This window comes from Zingiber officinale, chromosome 1A, assembly GCF_018446385.1.
Source record: "Zingiber officinale cultivar Zhangliang chromosome 1A, Zo_v1.1, whole genome shotgun sequence".
Classification (NCBI taxonomy): domain Eukaryota; kingdom Viridiplantae; phylum Streptophyta; class Magnoliopsida; order Zingiberales; family Zingiberaceae; genus Zingiber; species Zingiber officinale.
In genome coordinates, this window is record NC_055987.1 from 3,167,555 (window position 1) to 3,193,440 (window position 25,886).

The window sequence follows — 25,886 nt, forward strand, 5'->3', positions numbered from 1 at the left end:
CATAGAAACTTGTTTCATCAAATTCCGAAGTCTTTAGGTCCATATTTAAGCCTAACGTGTTTCATTTTATTTATTTAAAAGTAATTTTAGGTTTGGGACGAATCTCTGGATACGTCCCAAAATTTGAGACGAATCCAGAGATTCGTCCCAAAAATTTAATTATTTTAAAAAAAAAAACAAATTTGGACGGCTTAAATACGGGCCTAGAGACATCGGAATTTGATGAAACAAGTTTCTTTGTGCTCATCTCATTGTCATGATCATAAATCTATCAATAAAAATATTTTTTACCAAATATATATATATATTGGGAATTTTTTAATCCCAATTTGACCTAATTTGGTGTTAAAAATTCAAATCACTGAAAATAATAATTAAAAATTATGGATGATGACGTATTTACGATCAGCTCAACGATACGAATGTATAGAAACTTGTTTCATCAAATTCCGAGGTCTCTCGGTCCATATTTAAGTCTCACGTGTTTCATTTTATTTATTTAAAAATAATTTTAGGTTTGGGACGAATTCTGGATTCGTCCCAAATTTTGGGACGAATTCTGGATTCGTCCCAAATTTTGGGACGAATCCAGGAATTTGTCCCAAAGTTTGGGACGAATCCAGAGATTCGTCCCAAAAATTTAATTATTTTTTTTAAAAAAAAAACTTGGACGGCTTAAATACGTACCTAGAGATATCGGAATTTGATGAAACAAGTTTCTATGTGCTCGTCTCATTGTCATAATAATAAATCTATCAATAAAAATATTTTTTACTATATATATATATATATATATATATATATATATATATATATTTGGAATTTTTTAATCCCAATTTGACCTAATTTGGAGTTAAAAATTCAAATCACTAAAAATAATAATTAAAAATTATGGATGATGACGTATTTACGATCAGCTCAACGATACAAATGCATAGAAACTTGTTTCATCAAATTCCGAGGTCTCTAGGTCAATATTTAAGCCTTACGTGTTTCATTTTATTTATTTAAAAATAATTTTAGATTTGGGACGAATTCTGGATTCGTCCCAAATTTTGGGACGAATCCAGGAATTCGTCCCAAAAATTTAATTATTCAAAAAAAAAACAAACTTGGACGGCTTAAATACGGGCCTAGAGACATCGGAATTTGATGAAACAAGTTTCTTTGTGCTCGTCTCATTGTCATGATCATAAATCTATCAATAAAAATATTTTTTACCAAATATATATATATTGAGAATTTTTTAATCCCAATTTGACCTAATTTGGTGTTAAAAATTCAAATCACTGAAAATAATAATTAAAAATTATGGATGATGACGTATTTACGATCAGCTCAACGATACGGATGCATAGAAACTTGTTTCATCAAATTCTGAGATCTCTAGGTCCATATTTAAGCTTTCGGACACTAATTTACAACCGTTCAGTACACAACACATTTTTAGTTAGTATCAATCTATAGATGTTTTAAAAAATATCTACATAGAGACATCAGAATTTGATGAAACAAGTTTCTATGTGCTCGTCTCGTTGTCCTGATCATAAATCCATCAATAAAAATATTTTTTACCAAATATATATATATTTGGAATTTTTTAATCCCAATTTGACCTAATTTGGTGTTAAAAATTCAAATCGCTGAAAATAATAATTAAAAATTATGGATGATGATGTATTTAAGATCAACTCAATGATACGAATGCATAGAAACTTATTTTATCAAATTCTGAGGTCTCTAGGTCCATATTTAAGCCTTACGTGTTTCATTTTATTTATTTAAAAATAATTTTAGGTTTGGGACGAATTCTGGATTCGTTCCAAATTTTGGGACGAATCCAGGAATTCGTCCCAAAAATTTAATTATTTAAAAAAAAAAACAAACTTGGGCGGCTTAAATACGGACCTAGAGACATCGGAATTTGATGAAACAAGTTTCTATGTGCTCGTCTCATTGTCATGTTCATAAATCTATCAATAAAAATATTTTTTACCAAATATATATATATTTGGAATTTTTTAATCCCAATTTGGTGTTAAAAATTCAAATCACTGAAAATAATAATTAAAAATTATGGATGATGACGTATTTACGATCAGCTCAACGATACGAATGCATAGAAACTTGTTTAATCAAATTCCGAGGTCTCTAGGTCCATATTTAAGCCTTACGTGTTTCATTTTATTTATTTAAAAATAATTTTAGGTTTGGGACGATTTCTGGATTCGTCCCAAAAATTTAATTATTTTTAAAAAAAAAATAAACTTGGACGGCTTAAATACTGACCTAGAGACATCGGAATTTGATGAAACAAGTTTCTATGTGCTCGTCTCATTGTCATGATCATAAATCTATCAATAAAAATATTTTTTACCAAATATATATATATATTGGGAATTTTTTAATCCCAATTTGACCTAATTTGGTGTTAAAAATTCAAATCACTGAAAATAATAATTAAAAATTATGGATGATGACGTATTTAAGATCAACTCAACGATACGAATGCATAGAAACTTGTTTCATCAAATTCTGAGATCTCTAGGTCCATATTTAAGCCTTACGTGTTTCATTTTATTTATTTAAAAATAATTTTAGGTTTGGGACGAATTCTGGATTCGTCCCAAATTTTGGGACGAATCCAGGAATTCGTCCCAAAGTTTGGGACGAATCCAGAATTCGTCCCAAGTATTTAATTATTTTTTTTAAAAAAAAAAACAAAATTGGACGGATTAAATACGGACCTAGAGACATCGGAATTTGATGAAACAAGTTTCTATGTGCTCGTCTCATTGTCCTGATCGTAAATCCATCAATAAAAATATTTTTTACCAAATATATATATATTTGGAATTTTTTTAATCCCAATTTGACCTAATTTGGTGTTAAAAATTCAAATCACTGAAAATAATAATTAAAAATTATGGATGATGACGTATTTACGATCAGCTCAACGATACGAATGCATAGAAACTTGTTTCATCAAAATCTGAGATCTCTAGGTCCATATTTAAGCCTTACGTGTTTCATTTTATTTATTTAAAAATATTTTTAGGTTTGGGATGAATTCTGGATTCGTCTCAAATTTTGGGACGAATCCTAGATTCGTCCCAGAATTTGGGATGAATCTTCGATTCGTTCCCAAATTTGGGACGAATCCAGTATTTGTCCCTAAATTTGGGCAAATTCTTTTTTCATTCCAGATTTGGGGACGAATTTAGCAACGAATTATTTTTATGTTGCAAACTTGAAACGAAATTTTTTTGTTGCAAGTTTTGTTGGTTATTTGGGTCGAAATTTATTTTCGACCCTAAATTTGTCCCAATTTTGGGACGAATTTTTTTCGTTCCAAACTTTTGTCCCCAAAGTTGTATTTTTTTGTAGTGTAAACTAATGCATAAAAACATACGAATATCTACTTATACTGCAGGTGAGGGGTTTCTTACATCTTGCGCTAGATTTCCTTACGATCTGATCGCTAGGTTTTCCCGAAGGACGATCTTCTCTACGATCCTCCTACGTCTACGTGTTCTTCTCACGGAGGGGAGCGTCCTCATACCGGAGTTGTCGCCGGAAAGTGCTCCTATAGCCCTCGGGACGGAACCTAGCCCCTTTGGTTTGGTGCGCCGAGAGAAGAAGAGAAGGGAGAGGGGGCGGCGTGTAAGGGTTTGAGGAGAGAAAGTTGCGTTAAAAACATTAAGTGGTTTATATTAAGTGGTTTATTCGGCCAACTTAAATATAAATATAATGGTTTCCCTCTTCTTTCAACACACCCTTGCTGGGGCCTCCTGGTTACTATAGTTGTCTATAAGACATAGGGTCTCATAGGTCTCGGGTTCAATTCCCGCTTAGGCTATTTTACGTTTCTATTTATTTTTGGACTTCCACTACTTTAAAAATTTCAAAAAAAATATCATAAAATTCCAGAAAACTAATAGAATATTTCTAAAATTACTTTGAGAATTTTCGGGCGTTACAGTAGGAGCAAATTATCTCCGAACCACATAAACGAATGTGTTAGCGGTTTGCATTTCCTTTCTTAGTTTTAGTCTTTCTACTTGTTTGTTTGTATTTCCGCTTGCGCACTATATTGTAGAAAGAAGCGATTATTTGGGGGTGTCGTCTATCCAACCCTCCTTCAAGCCGGCCACCGATCCCCTCACAAGTGGTATCAGAACCAAGGTCGCACTTCACCGGACTAATCGTCGAGAAGAGCAAATACAAGAAGATGACCGGCTTGATTGAGCATCCAAAGTTTGAAGGAGGAAGCCTTGGGGACATCACATTTTGGATGATGAAGATGGAAGTCTTCTTCGACACGGATTGGGACACCATGATGGTGATCAAGGACCCGTTCGAAGTCCCAAGAGACAAGAAGGGAAAAAGACTCCGACCACTACATTGGACGAAAGAGCAAACCTCACGATCATAGGCAAACTCAAAGGTAATATCAATCTTAATAGATATATTGTCGTCTAATGTGATGAGTGGGGTAGGTGAATATAAGAACGCCTACGATTTGTGGAGCAAGGTGAAGATGGTTCTACGGAAAGAACCTGAACCTACACAAGAAGAAGAGCCCAAGGAGATGAGTTTAATTGCTCAAGTTGAGGAGGAGCAAACGGAAGTTGAGCCATGCTCAACATCCGAGGAGGAGAAGGAAGATGAGGTATCACCTACATCCTCAAGAATTGAAGAAAATTCCAAGACAAGTGAAGAAGAAGAAGAAGTCTTGGAAGTCAACCTAGTGAGCACCTCCACCGAAGAAAAGTCAAAGGTCCACATAATTTGCTTCGGGTGCAATGAGAAGGGGCACTACAAGAGTAGGTGTCCATTGGGTAAGAAGAAGGTAACTCCTAAACTCATTCAAGTTAATTTAAACACTAACAAGGGTTGTAGGAATGAAGAAGCTCAAAGAAGGAGAATGCGCATTGTATGCTTCACATGTAGAGAGAAGGGACACTACCACACAAAATGCCCCAAGAAGAGGGATATCAAGAAGCTTGCGCATCTAAAGAAATGGGAGAAGAAGAAGAGAAGCAAGAGTCAAGGGGGAGCTTCAAGGGTAAGGGAGGTATACCCTAACTTGAATTGCAATTCAAGGTTTAATTTTTATACTCCCATGCATGCTAGGAATAATTTTCATTATTTACCCATGTAAAATTTTGGTTTTAAATATCATGATAGGAGTAGAGTAAATGTAGATCATAACCCTAGGAAACCAATTCATGAAAAATCTAGAAACGGTAAACCTATGGAGACCCAAGGCATTAATCCTAAGAAGGGGAGACACATGCCTAGAAAAATGGGTAGGTCTAGGAATGTCCATAGTGGACATGTTGACTCTAGGTTTAGGAACTTAGAAAGAGAAAATCAAGCTTTGAAGGCAAAGCTTGATAAATTGGAGAAAACCCTAGAAAGATTCAACGTTAGATCTAAGGGTTTAGGTATGATGTTGGGTAGCCAAAGACCCAACAATGATAAATCAGGTTTAGGATACCGATCTAATGTCTCCAAGGTTAAGGGAAAGTCGTATGCTAGGGTTACATATGACTATAGCAAGGAGAAGCCAATAAATGGCAAGGGAAAACCATTTAAAGGTAAGGAGAAATTAACTAAGGACAAGGTGTCCAAGGTTAAGAAAGTTAGGTTTGTAGGCCAAGTGTCACCGGAGGTGCACCGAAATGGCCTAGCCATTGTGGATGAGTCACCTAAGGAGGTGGCTAAGGCTAAGAGCTCTAGGGGGAGCTCAAAGAGTCAATTTGGGACCCATGACCAATGGATCTTAAGTGGGTTTTACTTGGGAGTCTAGGTTAGGTCATGGAATATGCCAAGTGGTTTGGAGACAGACTTGAGTCTCAAACCTAGGGAATTGACACACATGGGTTGTGTTTCATGCTTGAAAATATGACATTTGGGTCATATAGCATGATAATTGGTTTTGGATGTATAGATGCCATATAAACCAATGCTAGGGATGCATTATGGGTTAGTATGGGTAAATACATCAAGAGGAAGCCAAAACTAGGACTTTAGGTCAAGATTCAATTGAACTTTTTAGCTAGTTTTGTGTTTTGTGTCAATCTTGGGATTTGTTATAAATATATTTATATATATATTTTTTTCAAGTAGACATTGATAAAATAGACCACTCCACAAAATTTGAGAATTTTTTGAGGTCTGTGGAATTTCTGGCGCATTTCTGAAGTTGGCCAGAAAAGATTGATTTTTGCATGAATAGTGTACTAGTCGACTGGTAACAGTATTTTTTAAAACAGAATGTTTCTATAAGCTCGTTTTAGTAAGGTCAGTAGACTGGTACTTCTTTCAGTCGACTGATACCAGTCTGAAATTGTTTTCAACACTGGATTTTGACCGAGTCAACTCGTACAGGTGTATGAAATCCATGGGGGATTAATACATGAGTTTAGGGTCAATTTGGATGACAAGTTTTCAACAATTTGGATATTGTTGGAGAACTTTTTGTATGTTAGGCAAAGGGGGAGAAGTAAGGTTTAGTTGGGAAAACCTGAAAGTGTCTTTGGTGCCTTTGCGTAGGGGGAGTCTTGAGATAGACTCTTAAAAAGCTCGAGTGAAAATTTCCTAGCTCATTAGGGAGCTTAGGTGTAGGGGACCTTGGGATATGTTCTTAAAAAGTCCTGTGGTAAAATTCCTAACTCAATGGGGAATTTAGGTGTAGGGGAGCCTTGTGATAGGTTCCAATGCTTGTTGCATTACTTTTGATTTGGCGGTGTAAGTCCAAGTGTGTAGCCTTGGCAACATAAGTCCATTTGTTTTAGCACATTTATTTGCTATTGTTTTCCCTAACTTAAACGTATTGCCAAACATCAAAAAGGGGGAGATTATTGGAGCAATCCCAATGGTCTGTGCGACCATGTGTTTTGGTGTTTGGGCAAAGGGTTTAAGTTAGGTTCACCCTTGTATTTGATATGTGTATTTGAGTTGTGTAGGTTTGCAGGATACACATGTGACTCAGGTTGATGGCTTCAGGTCCGGTGAAGGATGGAGCATCCGAAGGACTGTGGACAAGGCAGCGAGGACAAGGGCCGAGGGAAACGACTTCAAGGCATACGCGAAGGATGGCATTGGGGACGAGCCGCAGGCTTGAATGCATCCGAGGGACGAGAGCTAAAGGAAGTAGGCTTGAAGGCAAGAGGTCAAGGCTGGAAAGTAGCGTGAAGTGAGTCATAAGGGTGAGGGTACGAGTGCACGAGAGATTATACTCGGAGTAAAATCCTAGTTTTGGGGTTTTATTGTAGAGTTACTGTAGCAGTCGACTGCATACTTTAACAGTCGATTGGTGCAGTCGACTGGGAGCGAATAAAATGCTTCTGTTCGTTCGGTCAGTGTGGAGCAGTCGATTGCTAGTTTTAACAATCGACTGGTATCGAGCCGTTGGGATTTAACGATCGAATTTTCACAGAGGGCAGTCGACTGCATGTTTTGGAAGTCGACTGGTAAGCGGGGTTTTCAACCCACGAGCTATATAACCAAAGCTTAGGAGCTTAGTTATAGTTGACGAAATTGGACTTGGTTAAAGTCTAATTAGTAATCTTTTGGTCTCAAGAGATCTTTGTGTGCCAAGAGGTCTTGGTTGGAGTTGTGGTGAGGTTTCTCCACCCACAAGGAGATTGAGCTAGCCGGAGTTTGCCGGGAACTAATCCATCGACAGATTGAGGGATCGTCCACCTTACGAACACGCCGTGGAGTAGGAGCAAGTTATCTCCGAACCACATAAACAAACGTATTAGCGGTTTGTATTTTCTTTCTTAGTTTTAGTCTTTCTACTTGTTTGTTTATATTTCTGCTTGCGCACTAACATTGTAGAAAGAAGCGACTATTTGGGGGTGTCGTCTATCCAACCCCCCTTCAAGCCGGCCATCGGTCCCCTCACAGTGTCTTCTCCAACTTGATGTAAACAATGCATTTCTTAATGGTTATATTGCAGAGGAGGCTTATATGGTGCAACCTTCGGGTATGCACAGTGCTGAGTTTTTAGATCATATGTGTCGTTTGCATAAGGCGCTTTATGGCCTGAAGCAGGCTCTGCGTGCCTGGTATTTGGAACTTCGTGTTTTCTTGGTCTATCTTGGCTTTATCACATCCCGAGCTGACACCTCCTTATTTGTTTATTCTCGAGAGGATACTATTATCTATTTCCTTGTATATGTTGATGATCTAATCATTATAAGGAGTGATGCTTCTTCTGTTGATGTCATAGTATGTAAACTTCATGCAAAATTTACGATTAAGGATCTTGGGGCTCTTTCCCTTTTCTGCGGTATTGAAGTTCGCCCAACCTCAAATAGTCTTCTCTTGTCTCAGTAAAAGTATGTCACTGATCTTCTCTCCAAACACAACATGCTTGACTCCAAGCCGGTCTCCACTCCTATTGCTGCTGGCTCTCGTCTTACTTTACATGATGTGCCTTCATCTTTTGATACGACTAAGTTCCGACAAATAGTTGGAGGCTTACAACATCTCCGTATGACTCGTCCTAATATTTCCTTTGCGGTCAACAAGCTTTCACAGTTTATGCATGCTCCCTCAGAGACTCATTGGGGTGTTGTGAAGCATCTATTTCGATATTTCAATGGTACTAGGGATCTTGGCATTTGACTTCTTGCGAATACACCTTTTACTCTTCATGGTTTCTCCGATGCAAACTGGGCAGGAGATCCAGATGATCGGTGTTCTACAGGTGCATTTATTATTTTTCTAGGTGCTAATCCGGTTTCCTGAAAATCTACCAAACAGCGCATGGTTACACGCTCTTCGACTGAGGCTGAATATTATGTCATTGCCTCTGCAGCAACTAAGATCCAATGGATTAAGTCACTTTTTGACAGATCTTCTTCTTCTGGTTACCACACATGCTGTGCTTTTTACTGATAATTTGCGTGTCACATATCTTTCAGCTAATCCTATTTTCCACTCTTAGATGAAGTATCTAACTATTGACTATCACTTTGTTCGTGATCTGGTGCATGCCTCCGAACTACGAGTTACTCATATTCCTGCTAAGGATCAGTTGGCTGATGCACTTACAAAGTCGCTTTCTCGACCTCGGTTGTTTGATATTTGTAGCAAGATTGATGTCATTTCTGGAACACCATCTTGAGAGAGTGTATTAGGAAATAATTATTATAAGTAAATAGTTATTTGTTTCCCAGTTATTAGGGAATAATTATTATTAGAAAATAGTTATTTGTTTCCTAGTTATTAAAGAATAATTATTATTAGGAAATACTTATTGTTAGGACACCATATGCTATTATTAATAATATATGTGAATTCTATCATCAATATATACTCTATATTTATAAGAATCAATTTTAGATTCAATAATATGGCTAGTTTTATTTTTTTTTCTTAATTTCTACATGGTATTAGAATCAGGTTCTCCTTCGCTGACTTAATTTTTTTCTATCACCCCTTATTATTACTTCCTGTTCCGGATGTCGTCTCCTACTATTGCTATCGATTTTGACACTAACGCTACTTTCTGTCGATTTCGACGCCGATGTTATTTTCTGTCAATTTTGGTGTTGACGCCTTATGTTACCAATTTTGACATTGACGTCCTTTTCTACTGATTTAGACACCAATGTCCTATGCTTCCGATTTCTACTTTTGACATCCTTTTCTGCCTCGAATTCTCTATATTACCTTAAGTCGTCCTGACACCAATTTTTACAGATCGTATAAATGTGTATCCTTACAGTTTGGTTATTCTGAGCATTATTCATTCTGTCATCATGCCTAGTCATGCAGATGTTTATGAAAATTTGATCGATATATGTTGGAGCAGTTTCAACAGTTCCTTGCTTCATGGCCCTCTGCCATGTCAGCTTCCTCTTATATATGTTTGTCATCATCTAGTATTTCAGGTATATTTTCATCCTTATGGATTTTGGACTCTGGTGCCTCCTATCATATGTCATATAATTTATCATCTTTTATTTTTTTTCTCCTTGTTCATCTATATCTATTGTGACTACTAATAGTACTCCTATGTCATTAGTAGGTGTCGGTTCAATTATTACATCTTTTTTATCGCTTACTGATGTTTATTATATTCCAAGTTTTACTTTAAATCTTGTTTCTATTAGTCAATTATGTGAGTCTGGATACCTAATCTATTTTTCTTCATCCAATTGTTATGTTCAGGACCGCAATCTCAGAACCTGATTGGGACAGGTCGTAGGCAAGGAGGACTCTATGTTTTGGATCAACTCAAAGTACCAGAAGTGTAGTTTCGAGTATGGATTTATCATCTTTTCATCTGAGTCGTTTATCTTCTGATTTTTATTTATAGCACCCTCGTTTAGGTCATATTTCAACATCTCATTTGTAGTTTTTAGCTTCTACAGGAGTATTAGGATCTTTAAAAAAGTTTTGATATTTCTGATTGTAGTGATTATACATTGGCTAAATTTTCTACCTTACCATTTTTTAAAAGTCTTTCTTTTTCTTTTACTCCATTTGATCTTATCCATTCTGATGTGTGGGGACCCTCTCCTATTCCTACAAAAGAGGGGTCAAGGTATTATGTTTTATTTATTGATGATTGTACTCGTTACACTTGGGTCTATCTTATGAAACACAGATCTGATTATCTTACCATTTTTAACAACTTCAGAGCTCTTGTGAAAACTCAACATTCTAGTGTCATAAAGTGTTTTCATTGTGATTTGGGGGGTGAATACAATTCGAATCATTTTTCACAATTATTTGCTTCTGATAGTACTATTCATCAAACCTTTTATACAGATACTCCTGAACAAAATAGTGTGGCTGAACGAAAACATAGGCATCTTGTTGAAATAGCCCGTTCATTTTTATTGTCTGCCAGTATTCCTAGTACCTTTTGGGGGGAGGAATCAAGTTTTACTGCTATTCACATGATTAATAGAATTCCAACCTCACATAATTTAGGCTTGTCACCTTTTGAAAAATTGTATGGGCATGTTCCTCTCTTCATCTTTATGTATTTTTGGTTGTACTTACTTTATCCTTCGTCCACATGTCGAGCGTAATAAATTAATCTCTCGGTCTGCTCTTTATGTCTTTTTGGATTATGGTGTTACTAAAAAGGAATATCGTTTCTTTGATCTCGTTAATAAAAAATTGTATGTCTCTCGTCATCTTATGTTTCTCGAGCATATTTCATTCTTTTCTATTCCAGCTAGTTCACATAATATGACAAAGTTAGATCTGCTTTGTATTGATCCTTTCAATACCGACACTAACGAAGTTTCACCCACAGCTCCTATTGGTAGCTCAATTGAATCTGGTACTTTAGTTCCTGAGATATCCACTCCATATGCTCCTCCTTCTACCACTACCCAATCATCTCCTAAAGTTGCGGATGATCCTTCTCTCCACCGTCGTCAGTCCACTCATGTTCATAAGTCTACTAAACAGCCAGATTTTGCTTACTCTTGTTATTCTCATTCTGTTATTTCATTTGTTACATCTATTCATTGTCTTTCGTAGCATGTATCCTATAGAGAATATGTTTGTAACCCACTTTAGCATAGTGCTATGGCTGAGGAACTAACTGCATTGCATCAGACTCATACATGTGATTTGGTTTCGTTGCCACTAGAAAAAATACTATTGGCTCTCGTTGGATATATAAGATCAAAACTAAATCTGATGGATCTATCAAACTATACAAAGCTCATCTTGTTGCTAAAAGTTATTCTCAGAAATATGACATGAATTATGAGGAAACATTTGCTCCTGTTGTAAAAATGACGACGATTCATACTTTGATTGTTATTGCTTTTGTTTATCAAGGGAGAATATCTCAGATGGATGTCAAGAATGCATTTCTAAATGGTGATATTCATGAAGAAATTTATATGACATCTCCTCCTAGTATTTCACACCAATCTGGTGAACTTTGTATGCTTCGTAAAGCGCTTTATGATCTCAAACAAGCCCTCGTGCTTGATTTGAGAAGTTCTCTACAGTGATTACTTCGCTTAGTTTTCATCCTAGTAATCATGATTCAGCCTTGTTTGTTAGATGTATGAGTGCAGGGTCGTATTCTTTTATCATTATATGTTGATGACCTAATTATTATTGGTGATGATTCTGATGGAATTACTTCCCTGAAGTATGAGTTGGCTAGTTATTTTGCTATAAAAGATTTGAGTATACTATGCTACTTTCTAGGTATTGAAGTTGCTTATTCCCTGAAAGATTATCTTTTATCCCAGTCAAAGTATATATCTGATCTGTTTAAGCGTGCTCGTCTTACTGATAATAGAGTCATTGATATTCTTATTGAGACTAATGCTCGATATTCTTCATCTGATGACTCACTTTTGTCGGATCCTAGTTTGTACAGAACTATTGTTGGAAGCTTGGTTTATCTCACCGTGACTCGTCTAGATATTGCATATGTTGTTCATGTGGTTAGTCAATTTGTCACTGCACCAACTACAATTCATTAGGCTGCTGTTCTTCGTATTCTTAGATATTTTCGGGGCACTCAATTTCAAAGTCTTTTATTTTTTTCTACTTTATCTCTTAAACTGCGTGCATACTCTGATGCGGATTGGACTGGTGATCCACGGATCGTAAATCTACCATTGACTTCTGTGTTTTTCTTGATGATTCCCTCATTTTTTGAAAGAGTAAGAAGCAAGATGTTATTTATAGATCTTCCATAGAAGCTGAGTATCATGTCATGCCTCAAATACTCGTTGGTTGCTGGTGGATATGAGTTTCTCTATTCATCAACCTACTCTGTTATATTGCGATAATCAAAGTGCTATTCAAATTACACACAATTCAGTTTTTCATGAGCGGACGAAACATATTGAAATTGAATGTTATATTACTCATCACCATCTTTAGATTGACACCATCACATTGTCTTTTGTTCCTTTAAAGCTACAGATTGCTGATATATTCACTAAGTCACATTCCGCTTCACGTTTTTATTTCTTATCTTACAAACTTTCAATGCTTCTAGCTGTACCATCATAACTTTGAGGGGAGATGTTAGATTATATATATTTATTTGTTTATAACTTTTAAGATAATTTGATTTTTTTTTTTTATTTAGAGTTTAGGATTTCTTAACTAAATTATATAAGGTTTTATACTCTGTATTTATAAAAATCAATTTTAGATTTAATAATATGATTAATTTTATCTTTTCCTTAATTTCTACATAATTAACTATTTTATACTTCTTTTTCTTGTATACTAGCTACGTATTTTTGTTTTTCCTCCACATATATGCTTATAACGGTGAATTTATTATCTCGTTGAATACAAACAGCGAGATCTTTGTTGCCATCATCTGTGAACTTGTAAATTTTTAATAAAAATTGAAAAGTGCAACACTAATAAAGCCCTCTGATTGAGAATTACATATACAAAGGGTTGGGGCAGACTACACTAATATATAATTAAACTCTTGTTTTAATACTTGACAAAGAAATTGAAGTTAGGTTCAATGTATTCAATCTGTTCTGGACTAATATACAAATCAAAATTGATTTGTAAGATCTAAAGAACCATAGATCAAATAGAAGTCTAGCTAGGTTAGTAAGACTAAATAATTAATAGAAAGTCCAGATGAGTCAGGGAGAATCAGATATATTATAAGGAAGTCTGGTTGAGTCAAAAGAACTAGACAATTGATAGGAAAACCTTATGAGTCAAGAGATTTGAAGTCAATGGATATTGACAATGGTAAGTAAGGTAAGTTAACTGGAGTGGAGAGATCCAGTGAAAACGTATTCCAATTTGAGACTTATGCATTGATCCAATTTAGAGCCAACATGGAAATCTAAATTGAGATCAAACTAGATCAAAGTCAAGGTGAGGTCAGGCAGGATCTAAGTCACATATATTGCATATGTCTATTTGGATCTAACTTTATGTTGTAGAAATATCTTGTATTTTGTGTCGCACTAATGATATTTTGTAGAATCTAGAAAGTAACATGTTTGTCAATCGAACATATTCATCAATTGATCGAACATCAACGAATTCATAATTAGAGACGGTTTCAGTTGACACTTCGCTTAGTTATCCCATCAACTCATCGTCTTTATCCATGTGATTTGATTTAGTTTTAATGTTAAATTAAATAATTGTTAATTTAAGATAGTTTAACTTGTGTTAGATTCAAATTTATACTTGGGTCTACCAAGTAAACTTTTTTAGAATAAACTTTCAAGTTATGACGAATCACTTAGACATCATTAAAGTAACAACGTGGCTAAGACAAAACTTTCTAAATTGTCCTGCTCAAGGAAGTTAATATTAAATTTTGGTCTAACTAGTCCAAATTGAACTAGGTAGCTTCAACTAGTTTCATTAAACTGGTTGCACCAGATTGAACACATATAATTCATGTTATATATATTTTTAATAGAGCTTCCATAACCTATTATCATTCCAATCTTTTTCGATAGTATTGATCAATTTAAAACTAACTTATTGTTTTTGTTTTTAACCTTTCTAATCTTATGTGTCAAACATGTAAGTAGGCAAGTTAAGCTCTTAAGGCTATAATCAAGTTACCACCTCCTCCAGAATCATAGCATTTATAGTTCTTATTTACCTAGTAAATTTTACTTTTAGGTATATAATATTAATTATGTCACACTTGATTGGTTAAGTATCCTTTTGGAACTTAAAGCTTTAAGTTACTTCTTATTTTGATTAACAAGAAACAAGTAAGATCTATTTTTTGAATTTATTTTGTATCAGGCTTATTATACACAGTTTTTTGAGATCCAAGTATTATATCAAGATACTTGGTTCCCAAATTGAACCTTTCAAATGTCCACTTGAATCTTTCAACTCTCTCAATATGAAATTATCTTACTCAAATTTTTCAACTTAAGTTGAGTTTACATGTTGAACTTGTTCCTTATCGTCTTGATTTTTTTTAAGGATCAGTTTAATTTGTTCCTCAGATTTAGTTAACATTTATGTTTATCTTGCGGATTAAGTGGGATAGTTATTTTTTCAATTGAATTATATAATATTTTTGATATTAGATGTCATATCATATGAAATTTATCTGCCTATTTAATTTTTCACTTTAATTTTAAGCTTTCTAAGTTTTAGAGAATTTTTTCTCAATCCGCGGATCAATCTAAGTCTACCATGGATTGACTCACACAAGTTGTAGGTCTAGGTAAGTCAACCCACTTTAACTGACTTTTAAATGAGTTGATAAAATTTTAATCCAACTCATTTAAATTATTTGACAAGTCAGGCTAAATTGATGGGTCCAATATAAATTGAGGGTTATATGGTCAATTGTGGTATTATATGTCACCATAGCAGCTGTATTTTGCAAGAAATATTATTCTATTTATAATCATAAATTACCCTAAAATCCCTATTTACAAACTTAAATTTCTCCTTAGTCCCCGTGTCAGAAAAAACTCATTCTCACTCTCTGCATGTAAACTTTGCTTATCAATTTAACTAACTGTACTAATTTTTTATAGGTACAAAAAGTATAAAATGAGGTATAATTCCCTATTTTTTTGAACATCATTTAACTAGAATCAAGTTTTTTTTGTGGAAAATGCAAAGTGAAAAAATTCGTTCCCACTCCTTACATTTTTTTTTTTTGTGAAAAAAAATCGTATACTCAATTTTAATTAAATGATACTGAATTTATGAGGCATTATAACTCATTTTGTACTTTAGGTACATGTTCCCTCATGATAATCAGATCAATTGATTAAGGCGAAAAAATAGTTGTGCTCATTTTGAGAAAATATAGTAAATTCTAATTTAAATATGTTGAATTTAAGAGAAATTATATTTTATTTTAGATTTTTTTATCTAAAAAATAAGAGTAATTAGATAAATCAATTTGCATTAAAAAGTTGACAGGAGGTTGAAGTAAACAAAATTGTGCATATAGGGAGTGGGAACCAAATTTTTCTGACGCAAGGAATAACAAGTGATTTATATTTTCTATCATAGAATTTAGGATAATTTCCCCTATTTATAAAGCATAAAGAATATTTTTCAGATTTTAAATTACTAATTAAATACTATTTAATATATTAAAAAACTAATGGCATAGATAATTAAGAAATCCTGTTAAAAAAAATACATTAAAAGATAGGAGGATTGTACTCGGTGTGGATTTCTTTAATTTCAATAGTATTTGTGTGAACTTACTAAATAGCGACGCATTAACTCATCATATTGACATTTGAATATTATGTAATTAATATTATTGTATATGTGATTTTTATATTTAAATTTGAAACTTATTTAATAATTAATTGTGTTGAACTTTCCTCTTAATCACCACATATTATTCTCTAATCAATTTATTAAGTATTTCCTCACTTACTGGCTTATATTGTTCATTTAAACCTGTTCCGTATCCTGTAAAAAGTTATTAAAAAACAATTGAATGTTGAAAATATATTCAAGATCTCATATTATAAATAAATAAAAAATATCATGAGCTTATAATTAAGATAGAAAATATTTGTATTGATACGAGTTCTGTTTAGTAAAATCTAAAAATAAATCATCAGGTTTAGACCTAAAGTGGCAATATTATATCATTATGTAAATTTTATTGGTCAACAAATGATATCAAGTCATCTATTGGTTAGCATTCAACAAATATGTATTAAGGTTTTAATTAATCTAATTAGCATTCTATCCCAACTGCTAAAGTTTCTTTCCCTTAGATGTTGTATGTTATTTTTAATTAATCTAACATCTTAAAAGGACGTCTTTTTATTTTCATTATCATCAAAGTGTCTGATTGTGAAAACAAAAACAAAAGAACTTACACAAATTAAATATTTGTCTTTGTAATTGCATAAAGTAAATATTTTTAATTAATGCTTATTGAATGGTCCAGAAGAGGTGTTGCACAAATTAAATATTTTTAATTAGTCAACTTTTACAAATAAAATAAGCTGAAAAAATGACATTAAGAAGCGAGGTAAAAAATGAATAAAGGATTGATAAATTTAATGGTACAGATAAACTTCTGCTTAAGAAAGTGAGACGAAAAAAAGAATGAAAGAATTTGGTAGTATAGAGTAGATCTATTTATCTATGTAATTATAAATTAAATATTTGTAATTAATGTTTGATTAGTCAGCTTTCATTAAAAAAATGAATGAGAGGGAGTAGGGATATAAATGAACCAAATGTTTATGAATAAGCTTGATATTTGGTTTGGTAAAAGTCTGTTTATGTTCGTTCAATATACACAAGATTAATTAAATAAACAAGCTTGAACAGCTCATTAAACTAAACAAACAAACTTGAACACATATGTGTTCAACTCGTTAACGTTGGTGAATAATATGTTCGTGAACAACGTTTGTGAAAAATATTCACAAATCATATTTATTAATAAAATTCTTTTCAATATGCTAAATAAATAATAAAATAAAATAAAACAGACAAATAAGTTTAAATTATCAAGCTCAATAACTAATCAAATAACTAAAGTTTCAAACAACCAAATAAGTCTGAATTGCGATCTTGATAACATCTAAACAAGCCAAGCTTAAATCAACCTCAAACCAAGTTCGAACCAAGCTCAAGCCAAATTTAAATTGAGAGCTTGATAACATCTAAACAAGTCAAGTTCAAGCTCAGATTCAAATAAGTTCAAGCTCATAAAATATAAACCAAGCGAAACTTGAACAATTATTTTAAAACCTGGGTTCATTTTAAGTTTGGCTCGACTCGGCTCAACTCAATTACCTTATTAATTAAACTTGAACACTTCAAAGCTCAGCTCGGCTCGTTTACGGCTCTAGGGGAGAGAGTTTAATTGAATTGAATGATGACATGATGGGTTAGTTAGATAGATTATTTTTTTGTAATTATATTATATATTAAATATTTTTAATCAATCCTGGCAGAGTCAACTTCCATCGATCTGAAGAAAAAAAAAAATATTGTAATCGCCATTCTAAGCGTAGAGGCCGAAGTCTTCAGGTTTACTTTGATCTCCAACTATTTGCAGCCGGAGACTATTATGTAGTTGTCAGAAACATCGCTCAACTTTGCTTTGATCTCCAACTTCCTTTTAGCAATATTTGCTTCTTGGGAGTATTCCGTAGTTTGCAGAAGCATCGGCCGCTCAACGGCAAGCAACGATCACCTCCTGATTCACTTTATTTGGAGGTACTCAAATTAATCTCTTATACATATTACTTTGCCATATTAATCCTTATAATTTGCCATCAATCAAATCAATAGTTCGATCTACTATACGATCGACGTGAGTCCTTGATGACTGCTGTCTTTGTTTTGTTTTTGCAGTTCTTTTGGCTTGCAGATCTGAAAGAAGAACAAGGATCTGCGGCTGCTCTCTTCTGCAATTAATTAAATGGCGTTCCTACTAACAGCGGGGGGATGGTTCGCGCCGTTCTTCATCCAGAACTTGGTCGATAAGGCCAGCAACAAAGCCATCCAACTGTTTGCCGAGGGCCAGGGTTTCGAGGAGGACATGGATAAGCTGTGCACGTCGCTGCTGAAGACTCAAATCATCCTTGACGAGGTACAGAGTAGTGGGAGCAACAACACCAAGTGGAAGACATTGATGCAGGAACTCAAGGATGCTGCTTATGATGCTGAGGACTTGATAGATGAGTTCCAATACCATGTCTTCAAGAAGAAGATCAAAGATGAAGAAAAGTACGAGGCAAGTGGCTCCATTGGCCTTCCAAACATTTTGTCTAGAGCAAAAAAAAAGTTGTTTGGGTCTTCTTATTATATGAGAGAGAGAGTGAGGAGGATTCAAGGAAAGCTGGAGAGAATTGCTAATAGTATGGAGAGCATCAAGAATGTGTTACCACGAAATGATAAAGGGATGCAACCTGAGGTGAAGTTTCAGGCCAGAGAATCATGCTCTTCCCCGGTGACGGACATATTGTTTGGCAGAGACAAAGAACTGAACCAAGTAGTAGACTGGTTGTTGGGGTCAGCTAGTCAGGTGGAACTTGAATCTGGATTTGCCAACGATACTTTCTCCGTCTTGCCCATCGTCGGGATAGGAGGGGCTGGAAAGACTACTCTTGCTCAGTATGTGCACAGAGACGACAGAGTTCAGGATCATTTTCACCTCAAGATTTGGATCTGTGTGTCTGACAATTTCACTGTACAGGGACTCACTAAATCTATAATAGAGTCAGTAACTCTACAAAAACAATATGATAGTATGAGGTTAGAACCTCTTCAAAAAATACTCCAGCAGCATATTGCGAAAAAGAAATTTCTGCTTTTTCTTGACGACGTGTGGAGCGATGATAAAAGTATCTGGGAGAACTTCTGTGCACTACTCAAAGTTGGAGCTCATGGTAGCAAAATCATTGTTACTACTCGAGATATGAAAGTTTCTAAAATGGTTAGCCTGGTGGAACCAATCTTACTCCATGGTTTAGACGAAGATGCCTTTTGGCAATTGTTCAATAAATGCTCATTTGGCACACTCAATCCTAAAGACTATCCGGAGCTAGAAAACATTGGTAGAAAGATTGCTCATAGGTTGAAGGGCTCACCATTAGCTGCAAAGACACTTGGCAGAGTTCTGCAATCAAATTTGTGCCAGCAACACTGGGCCACCGTAATGGAAAGCGATATATGGAAAGTAAAACAAGATGAAGATAGCATTATGCCAGCTCTGCATTTAAGTTATCAATATCTTAATGAAAATCTGAAGCAGTGCTTTGCTTTTTGCTCACTGTTTCCTAAAGACTACGAATTCAATAAAGACAAATTGATTCAAATGTGGATGGCTGAAGGCTTCATCGAAGATAAAAACACAAATAGGATGGAAGATGTTGGAAGTGACTATTTCCTTGAGTTTGTTAATAGGTCGTTCTTTGAAGAATTCGGAAATTATGGATTATATCACTTTGTGATGCATGACCTTATACATGATTTAGCTGAGATGATTGCTGCAGAAGAGACATGTAGGATTAAAAGTAACGAACGAAGAAAGATGCTTGCCACAGTTCGGCATCTACGAGTAGAAGAAAGAATATTACCGTTGGAGTTCTCTGGATTCGACAAGTTGCGCACCTTGGTGTTGAGAAATTCACCTCCCAATAGCCTCTTTGGAAAACTAAGAAGCATTCGCGTTCTGGATGTAAGTAGGTGTCACTTCCGGGAGTTATCTAAACATATTGATAAATTGATTCACCTCCGTTACCTTGATTTATCATACAATTCTGAAATTAAATTTTTACCTAACTCATTAGGCGACCTTTATAATTTGCAAACACTGAAGGTAAAAGGTTGTTCTAAACTAGAGTCTATACCACAAGAATTGGGTAAGTTGGTCAATTTGAGACACATTGATGCAAATTGCAAGTTTTGGGTGATAATGAAGGATGTACGGAGACTAACTAATCTTCAAGAATTGCCAACATTTCGTATTCAAGAGGACGATGCACACAAGCTTGGACAACTAAAGGATATGACACAGCTTCATGGAACACTTAGTATTCAAAATCTTGAGAATGTTGTCGATAGCAAAGAAGCACATCATGCTGAGTTAAAGAACAAAGTCCACCTAAAAGAATTGGAGTTGGAATGGAATGATGAGAAGGATGCCAAGTTGGAAGAGGAAGTAATTGAAGGTCTGCAGCCACACGAATCACTAAAAAAATTGAGAATTAGAGGGTACAACGGAGCTAAGTCACCTAGTTGGTTGATGCCAAAAGTTCTATCGAACTTGGAAAAACTTGACTTAGAAGATTGCAAGGGATGGGATGATGTTCTGCCATTTATTGGTCAACGTTTGCATCTGATTAAACTTTACATGATCAACATGCCTGCTTTGAAACAACTGAGTCATGAATTTGAAGGCAAGTGTTTTCCAAAGTTGGAAGTGCTTTATTTATTTGATTTGCCGGCATTGGAGGAGTGGTCTTGGACCGAGGGCAGAGATCTATTTCCCTGCATGCGTAAACTCTGTGTTCAAATATGTCCAAAACTAAAGAGATTACCTCCCTTCCCTCCTTCCCTAGAAAAATTGACAATAGTAAGGTGTCCCAAGCTCATATTAAATAGCAAAACGGAAGATGACGAGGAAGGTGGCCGCCATTTCCCGCCCTCACTCAAGGTATTGGAATTGATCAACTGTGGCGAATATGCAAAACTTTTGCCCGACTGCTTGCACAACCTTTGTTTAGTTACTAGATTGGAAATAGGCCATTGTCCACACATAACGTCTATTCCTCTGGTTCAATTGGTAGAACTGCAATACTTAAACATCTCTAACTGTGATGAGTTGCGAAGGATGGAGTGCTTAGGACTCCTTATATCCCTCAAGAAATTGAAGATCGTAGGATGCCCTAAGCTGGTTCAGTTGGATGTAGAAGATGAGCGAGCACAGAGCTTGTCATCTCTGCTTAAATTATGCGTGGACAACACTGCTCTGCTTAAAATGTTTCCTCTGAGAAACTCACTGTCATTCATCACAAAACTTCAAATTGAATCATGTTCTGAGGAGGTGATATTTATAGAGCCGATATTGGTGCGAAGCCTCACTGCTGTTACATCTTTAAGATTCATTGATTGCGATAAACTGCAATCTCTTCCAACTGAGCTGCTGCATTGCCTTCCCTTCCTAGAAAAATTAGTGATGTATCACTGTCCACAGCTCCAATCACTGCCAGAGAAAGGAATTCTTCCCTCCCTACGGAGATTAAAAATAGACGACTGTCCACGGATCCAATCACTGTCAGAGAAAGGACTTCCTCCCCTTCTCGAAGAACTAAATATATTTGATTGTCCACAGATCCGAGCGATGCCAGAGGATGGGCTTCCCATGTCACTAATTTTTTTCCATTGCTTTGGCGATGTTCATCCAACGCTGAAGGAGCAGTCAGAAAAGTTCTACGCGGATAGAAAAAGGAGAGTAAGTACCCTTGACGCCAGTTATTTTCATGTATAAAGAGCATTTATTTTGCATTCCTTCTATTGTATTTTTAGTTAATCTTGGCAATAGAAGAATACTCTCTTTTCACTGTGCAAAAGGCGGATCCCGCCACCCAGCGGCCCCCTAGGCCTGGCCCCACAGGGATCCTAGGAGGAGGTAAATCAGCGGTGAATATTGGTCCGGGTAAAGCGTGGTGTCTCCGGAATTTAATAGAATACTCTCTTTTCACGTATATACGATTCATCAACTTTTTTCTTTGCCATACAATTTTTTTTTTCCTTTTGTCCAAGCTCCCAAATGTCTTTGCTTTTTTGTTTAGATCTTTGATAATTAGCATTATTTACATTGCTCATTCTTTTTTTTTTCTCTTGTATTGCATGTAATTTACACGGTTAGCTTACGACGGCAAGGTTGGAATTGGAATGAGAACGTGGACGGTTCAATTAATTATCACAACAAGGATTTGGTTCTTCATGGGCATAATGTGCATAAGACAAAAGGTAAAAAGCATCTTTTGGAGTTTGCTAATAATAATATTCAAGTGAAGTGATGGCTTAGGCATATGTTCCCATGGAAATATATGGTGTCTTTAGAATCACTTCCTAGGGAACAAAATTTGTTTATGGTGTATCGGTGTGGATTTCTAATTTATTTAATTTTTTACTGTATCGTATGAGCTTGCAAAATGAATACTTGTAGATTTTTTTTTTCAGAATAAATTGTCATGATTTAGACCTTAAAAATTAGATTTCTTTTAATGAGAAGAATTTCTAGTGAAAGATAAATTACAATGTAGGATGAAAATTGTTGATTTGGGTTTACCACTTGAATATTCCTTCATAGAGACTAATTAATAGCTCAATTTGTATTTTCCTTTGTGTATTTTATTCTCACGGACCAAAAACGACTGTATTGATATAATTATTCATAGTTCAACTCTTAAAGAGTATTTTTGGCTTGCACAATCTTGAATTAACTATTTTATACTTTTTTCTGCATATTGATTTATATTTTCATTTTTCCTCCACAGATATCTATTTATAGTGGTGAATTTATTATTTTGTTGGATACAAACAACCGCGAGATCTTTGTCGCCATCATCTCTAAATTTGATAAATTTTTAATGAAAAATGAAAAGTGTAGCTAAATATTTAGTGAAAGCTAATCCTTCAATCCTCTATATTAGTTCATTGAAATAGGGACTGGATTGAAAGAAAAACAATATGAAGGTGCTTTGTACAAATGAGTTCATAATTTCTAGATTGTATCCGAAGTCGAACAGTTGCTCGTTGCCCTCTCCTTGTAGTACTCCGTCTCCGATATCGCTCTCTCTTTCCCTGCAGAAGAAAACGAGACGGAGGCAATCAATGCCATGTGTTGAATCCGAGAAAGCATGAGAGATTGCTAGAGATTTCAGGCTGGGAATAGACTGAAGCGAGGAAAGATGCGTGACAGAAGATGATCAATTGGGCTGAGCTCCTCTACTTAGGTTGAGATCCACTAGCCACTAGGAGTGTGGTGTGAGGAGATCTAGGGTTGCTTGGCAGGAGGCTGCAGCGGTAGCGGCGGTGATGAGGGTGGTGGTTGGGAAGTAAAGACAACACATGTAGCCGTTCAGTATATCCAAATTTCAATTATTTATCAATTGAATGACTAATTTAGGAATTCAAGCATGGAGAGATAATTTTTAAACGGAACACGTAACTATATCCTCTATCTTTATCGGTGAATCTCATAAAACTAGAGGATCCACCGCTACACTATTTATTAAAATATATTATGATATTTATCATTATATTTTTTTATATATTATGTTGACAATATATTTATATATATATATTTATTAATTTATGATGATCTATAATAATAAACTAGTGATCGTGCACACGCGTTGCATGACCCATGCAATAGTGCAATGCTAGGATAACACTCAAGCATCCTAGCAGCAAGCTATAACAGATTCCCTCTTATAAAAATTTAATTTAATTTAATATCATACTTGATCTTAGCCAAAAAGCTAAGAAAAGTATGCTAATTGATTAATGAGAAAAATTCTCAATAATATGCCGCAGTTGAGTCTCGAACTTTAGATCCCCGATTGATTAATGAGAAATATTTCCAATAACATGCCGCAGCTGAGTCTCGAACTCTAGATCACTGATTGTTTCGCTTGTGGAATTACTAATAAACCTTGGAATTATTTTTAGTGTGAATAGAAAAAAAGATATTAACATAAATTTATTTTAGTCTTCACCAAATTAGTTAGTAAAGGGGGGAGATTTTTAATAAAATAGTAAAATTAAATAATTATGTTCTCCAACTACACCCACGGCCTTCCAGTATAGACTCGACTTCTTCGCTTACTTTTCCAGATCTGTTGTTATTGCATAATTGTTGAGCTCCACTGTTACTGCATTATGTATTATGCTTGACCTTGAGATAATGGCTAGTCTTGGTTGAACATTATATTCTCATATGGTTGTAGGTTTAAAATTTGCATGCTATACATTCGGTGTCATAATAGATTGATTTGCTCATAGATGCTCCCTTTTACGTTTTTTTTTTTCGAAAAAAACTTGTTATATATTTTAAGAAAGCTAGGCAGAAGGATGTGAGTATTTGTCTTCGTTGCAGGAGTTGTGATGCGGATAGAAGAGTAATTTTATTTTAATTATTTTTATCGAGTTTAATATTTAGGGTATTTTGATATTTCTGGTATTTATAGATTATCATTTACCTTCATATTTGTTAATTTTTTACTATTAGAATTTTTATTAAAAAAAATTTCTTTTTTGCAAGATTTCTTTTCTTTCTTATAACTTACAAAATAGGAATTTTCCTTTCTTTAGTCTCAGAGGTTGAGTCTCTATATACATGTTTGTTTAGTCAGTTGATATTTAAGGGGAGTTTTTTATTAATGTTATTTTTTGGCAGAGCCGTATTCTTCTTCAAATCACTTCAGTATCCATGTGTGAATCAATGGATTTGATAATTGATTTTGGTATTCGTCCGTAAATCAACGAAATTGATAGTTATCCGTTACATCAGTTTGATATCAGAGTGAGATTGTACGAGAAATTTTACTTTTCTATTTCCTGATTTTCTTGTATGAATCAACAGATTGTAGAAGTATTGAATCTGGCATTCATGCACGAATCAACAGATCTAATAGTTACCCAAGTCGCTTTTGATATTCATGCGTAAATCAACGAATATGATATTTATCCGTTACATCATCTTTTGTTGCATCACACCAAAAAGACAATAATATGTCGACAATGCTTTTAATGATGATATGACCAATAATTCGAGAGTGAATTTTCTCCACTATGGAGAGAATGATGCGAACAAAAGAGCAATTTGAGAACGGAATTTTAATATTTTTATTATTTTTATCGAGAGTATTTTTATATTTCTAGTATTCATAAGTTAGAGCATCCTCTTTTGTTAATTTCTTACAATTAAGAAATTTACTTTTTTGATAGGATTTTTTTCTTTCTTATAAAATAAAAATTGAGGTTCATATATCAGGATTTTTTTACCATTCTTTAGTCTTAAAATTTGAGTCTATACGAAGATTTGTTCAGTGAATGTTTAGGGAGAGTTTTTTATTAATATTAATTTCGACAGAGTCCTTATTTTCCTAATTCTTGATATTTTTCTTTGAATCAACAAGTTTAGAAGATCGTTTCAAGTATTCTTGCGTGAAGCAACGGTTTTAATAGATTAAATCGATTTCAATATTCATGCATAAATCAACGAAATCGATAATTACTGCTACATCAAATTATGAATGCTTTAACCACGGATGCACTCAAAAACCCAACCATGTTTCTTTCCTCTTGTCTTAATATCCTGAAGAATATCTGAGAGAAGATTCAAGTCTTTTTTATGGTCATAAAGCAATAAGCCTTTAATGAGATCT

The 25,886-nt window shown here is 34.6% G+C and overlaps 1 protein-coding gene and 1 pseudogene across 2 annotated transcripts; one reads left to right on the plus strand and one right to left on the minus strand.

The window, feature by feature from the left end:
- The first annotated feature begins 17,956 nt into the window (after positions 1 to 17,956).
- LOC122015647 (putative disease resistance protein RGA1) lies at positions 17,957 to 22,667 on the plus strand. 2 transcript variants are annotated; one of them, XM_042572654.1, is made up of 3 exons: positions 17,957 to 18,198; positions 18,337 to 21,940; positions 22,358 to 22,666. In XM_042572654.1, exons 2-3 carry the CDS (start codon positions 18,404 to 18,406, stop codon positions 22,385 to 22,387), a joined length of 3,567 nt encoding a protein of 1,188 aa, XP_042428588.1. In that variant the 5' UTR covers positions 17,957 to 18,198; positions 18,337 to 18,403; the 3' UTR covers positions 22,388 to 22,666. The 2 variants fall into 2 exon arrangements, with proteins under 2 accessions (XP_042428588.1, XP_042428581.1); XM_042572647.1 differs by having other exon boundaries at positions 18,337 to 22,667.
- A 1,180-nt stretch (positions 22,668 to 23,847) lies between these two features.
- LOC122039304 lies at positions 23,848 to 23,991 on the minus strand (annotated as a pseudogene).
- Positions 23,992 to 25,886: the final 1,895 nt, after the last annotated feature.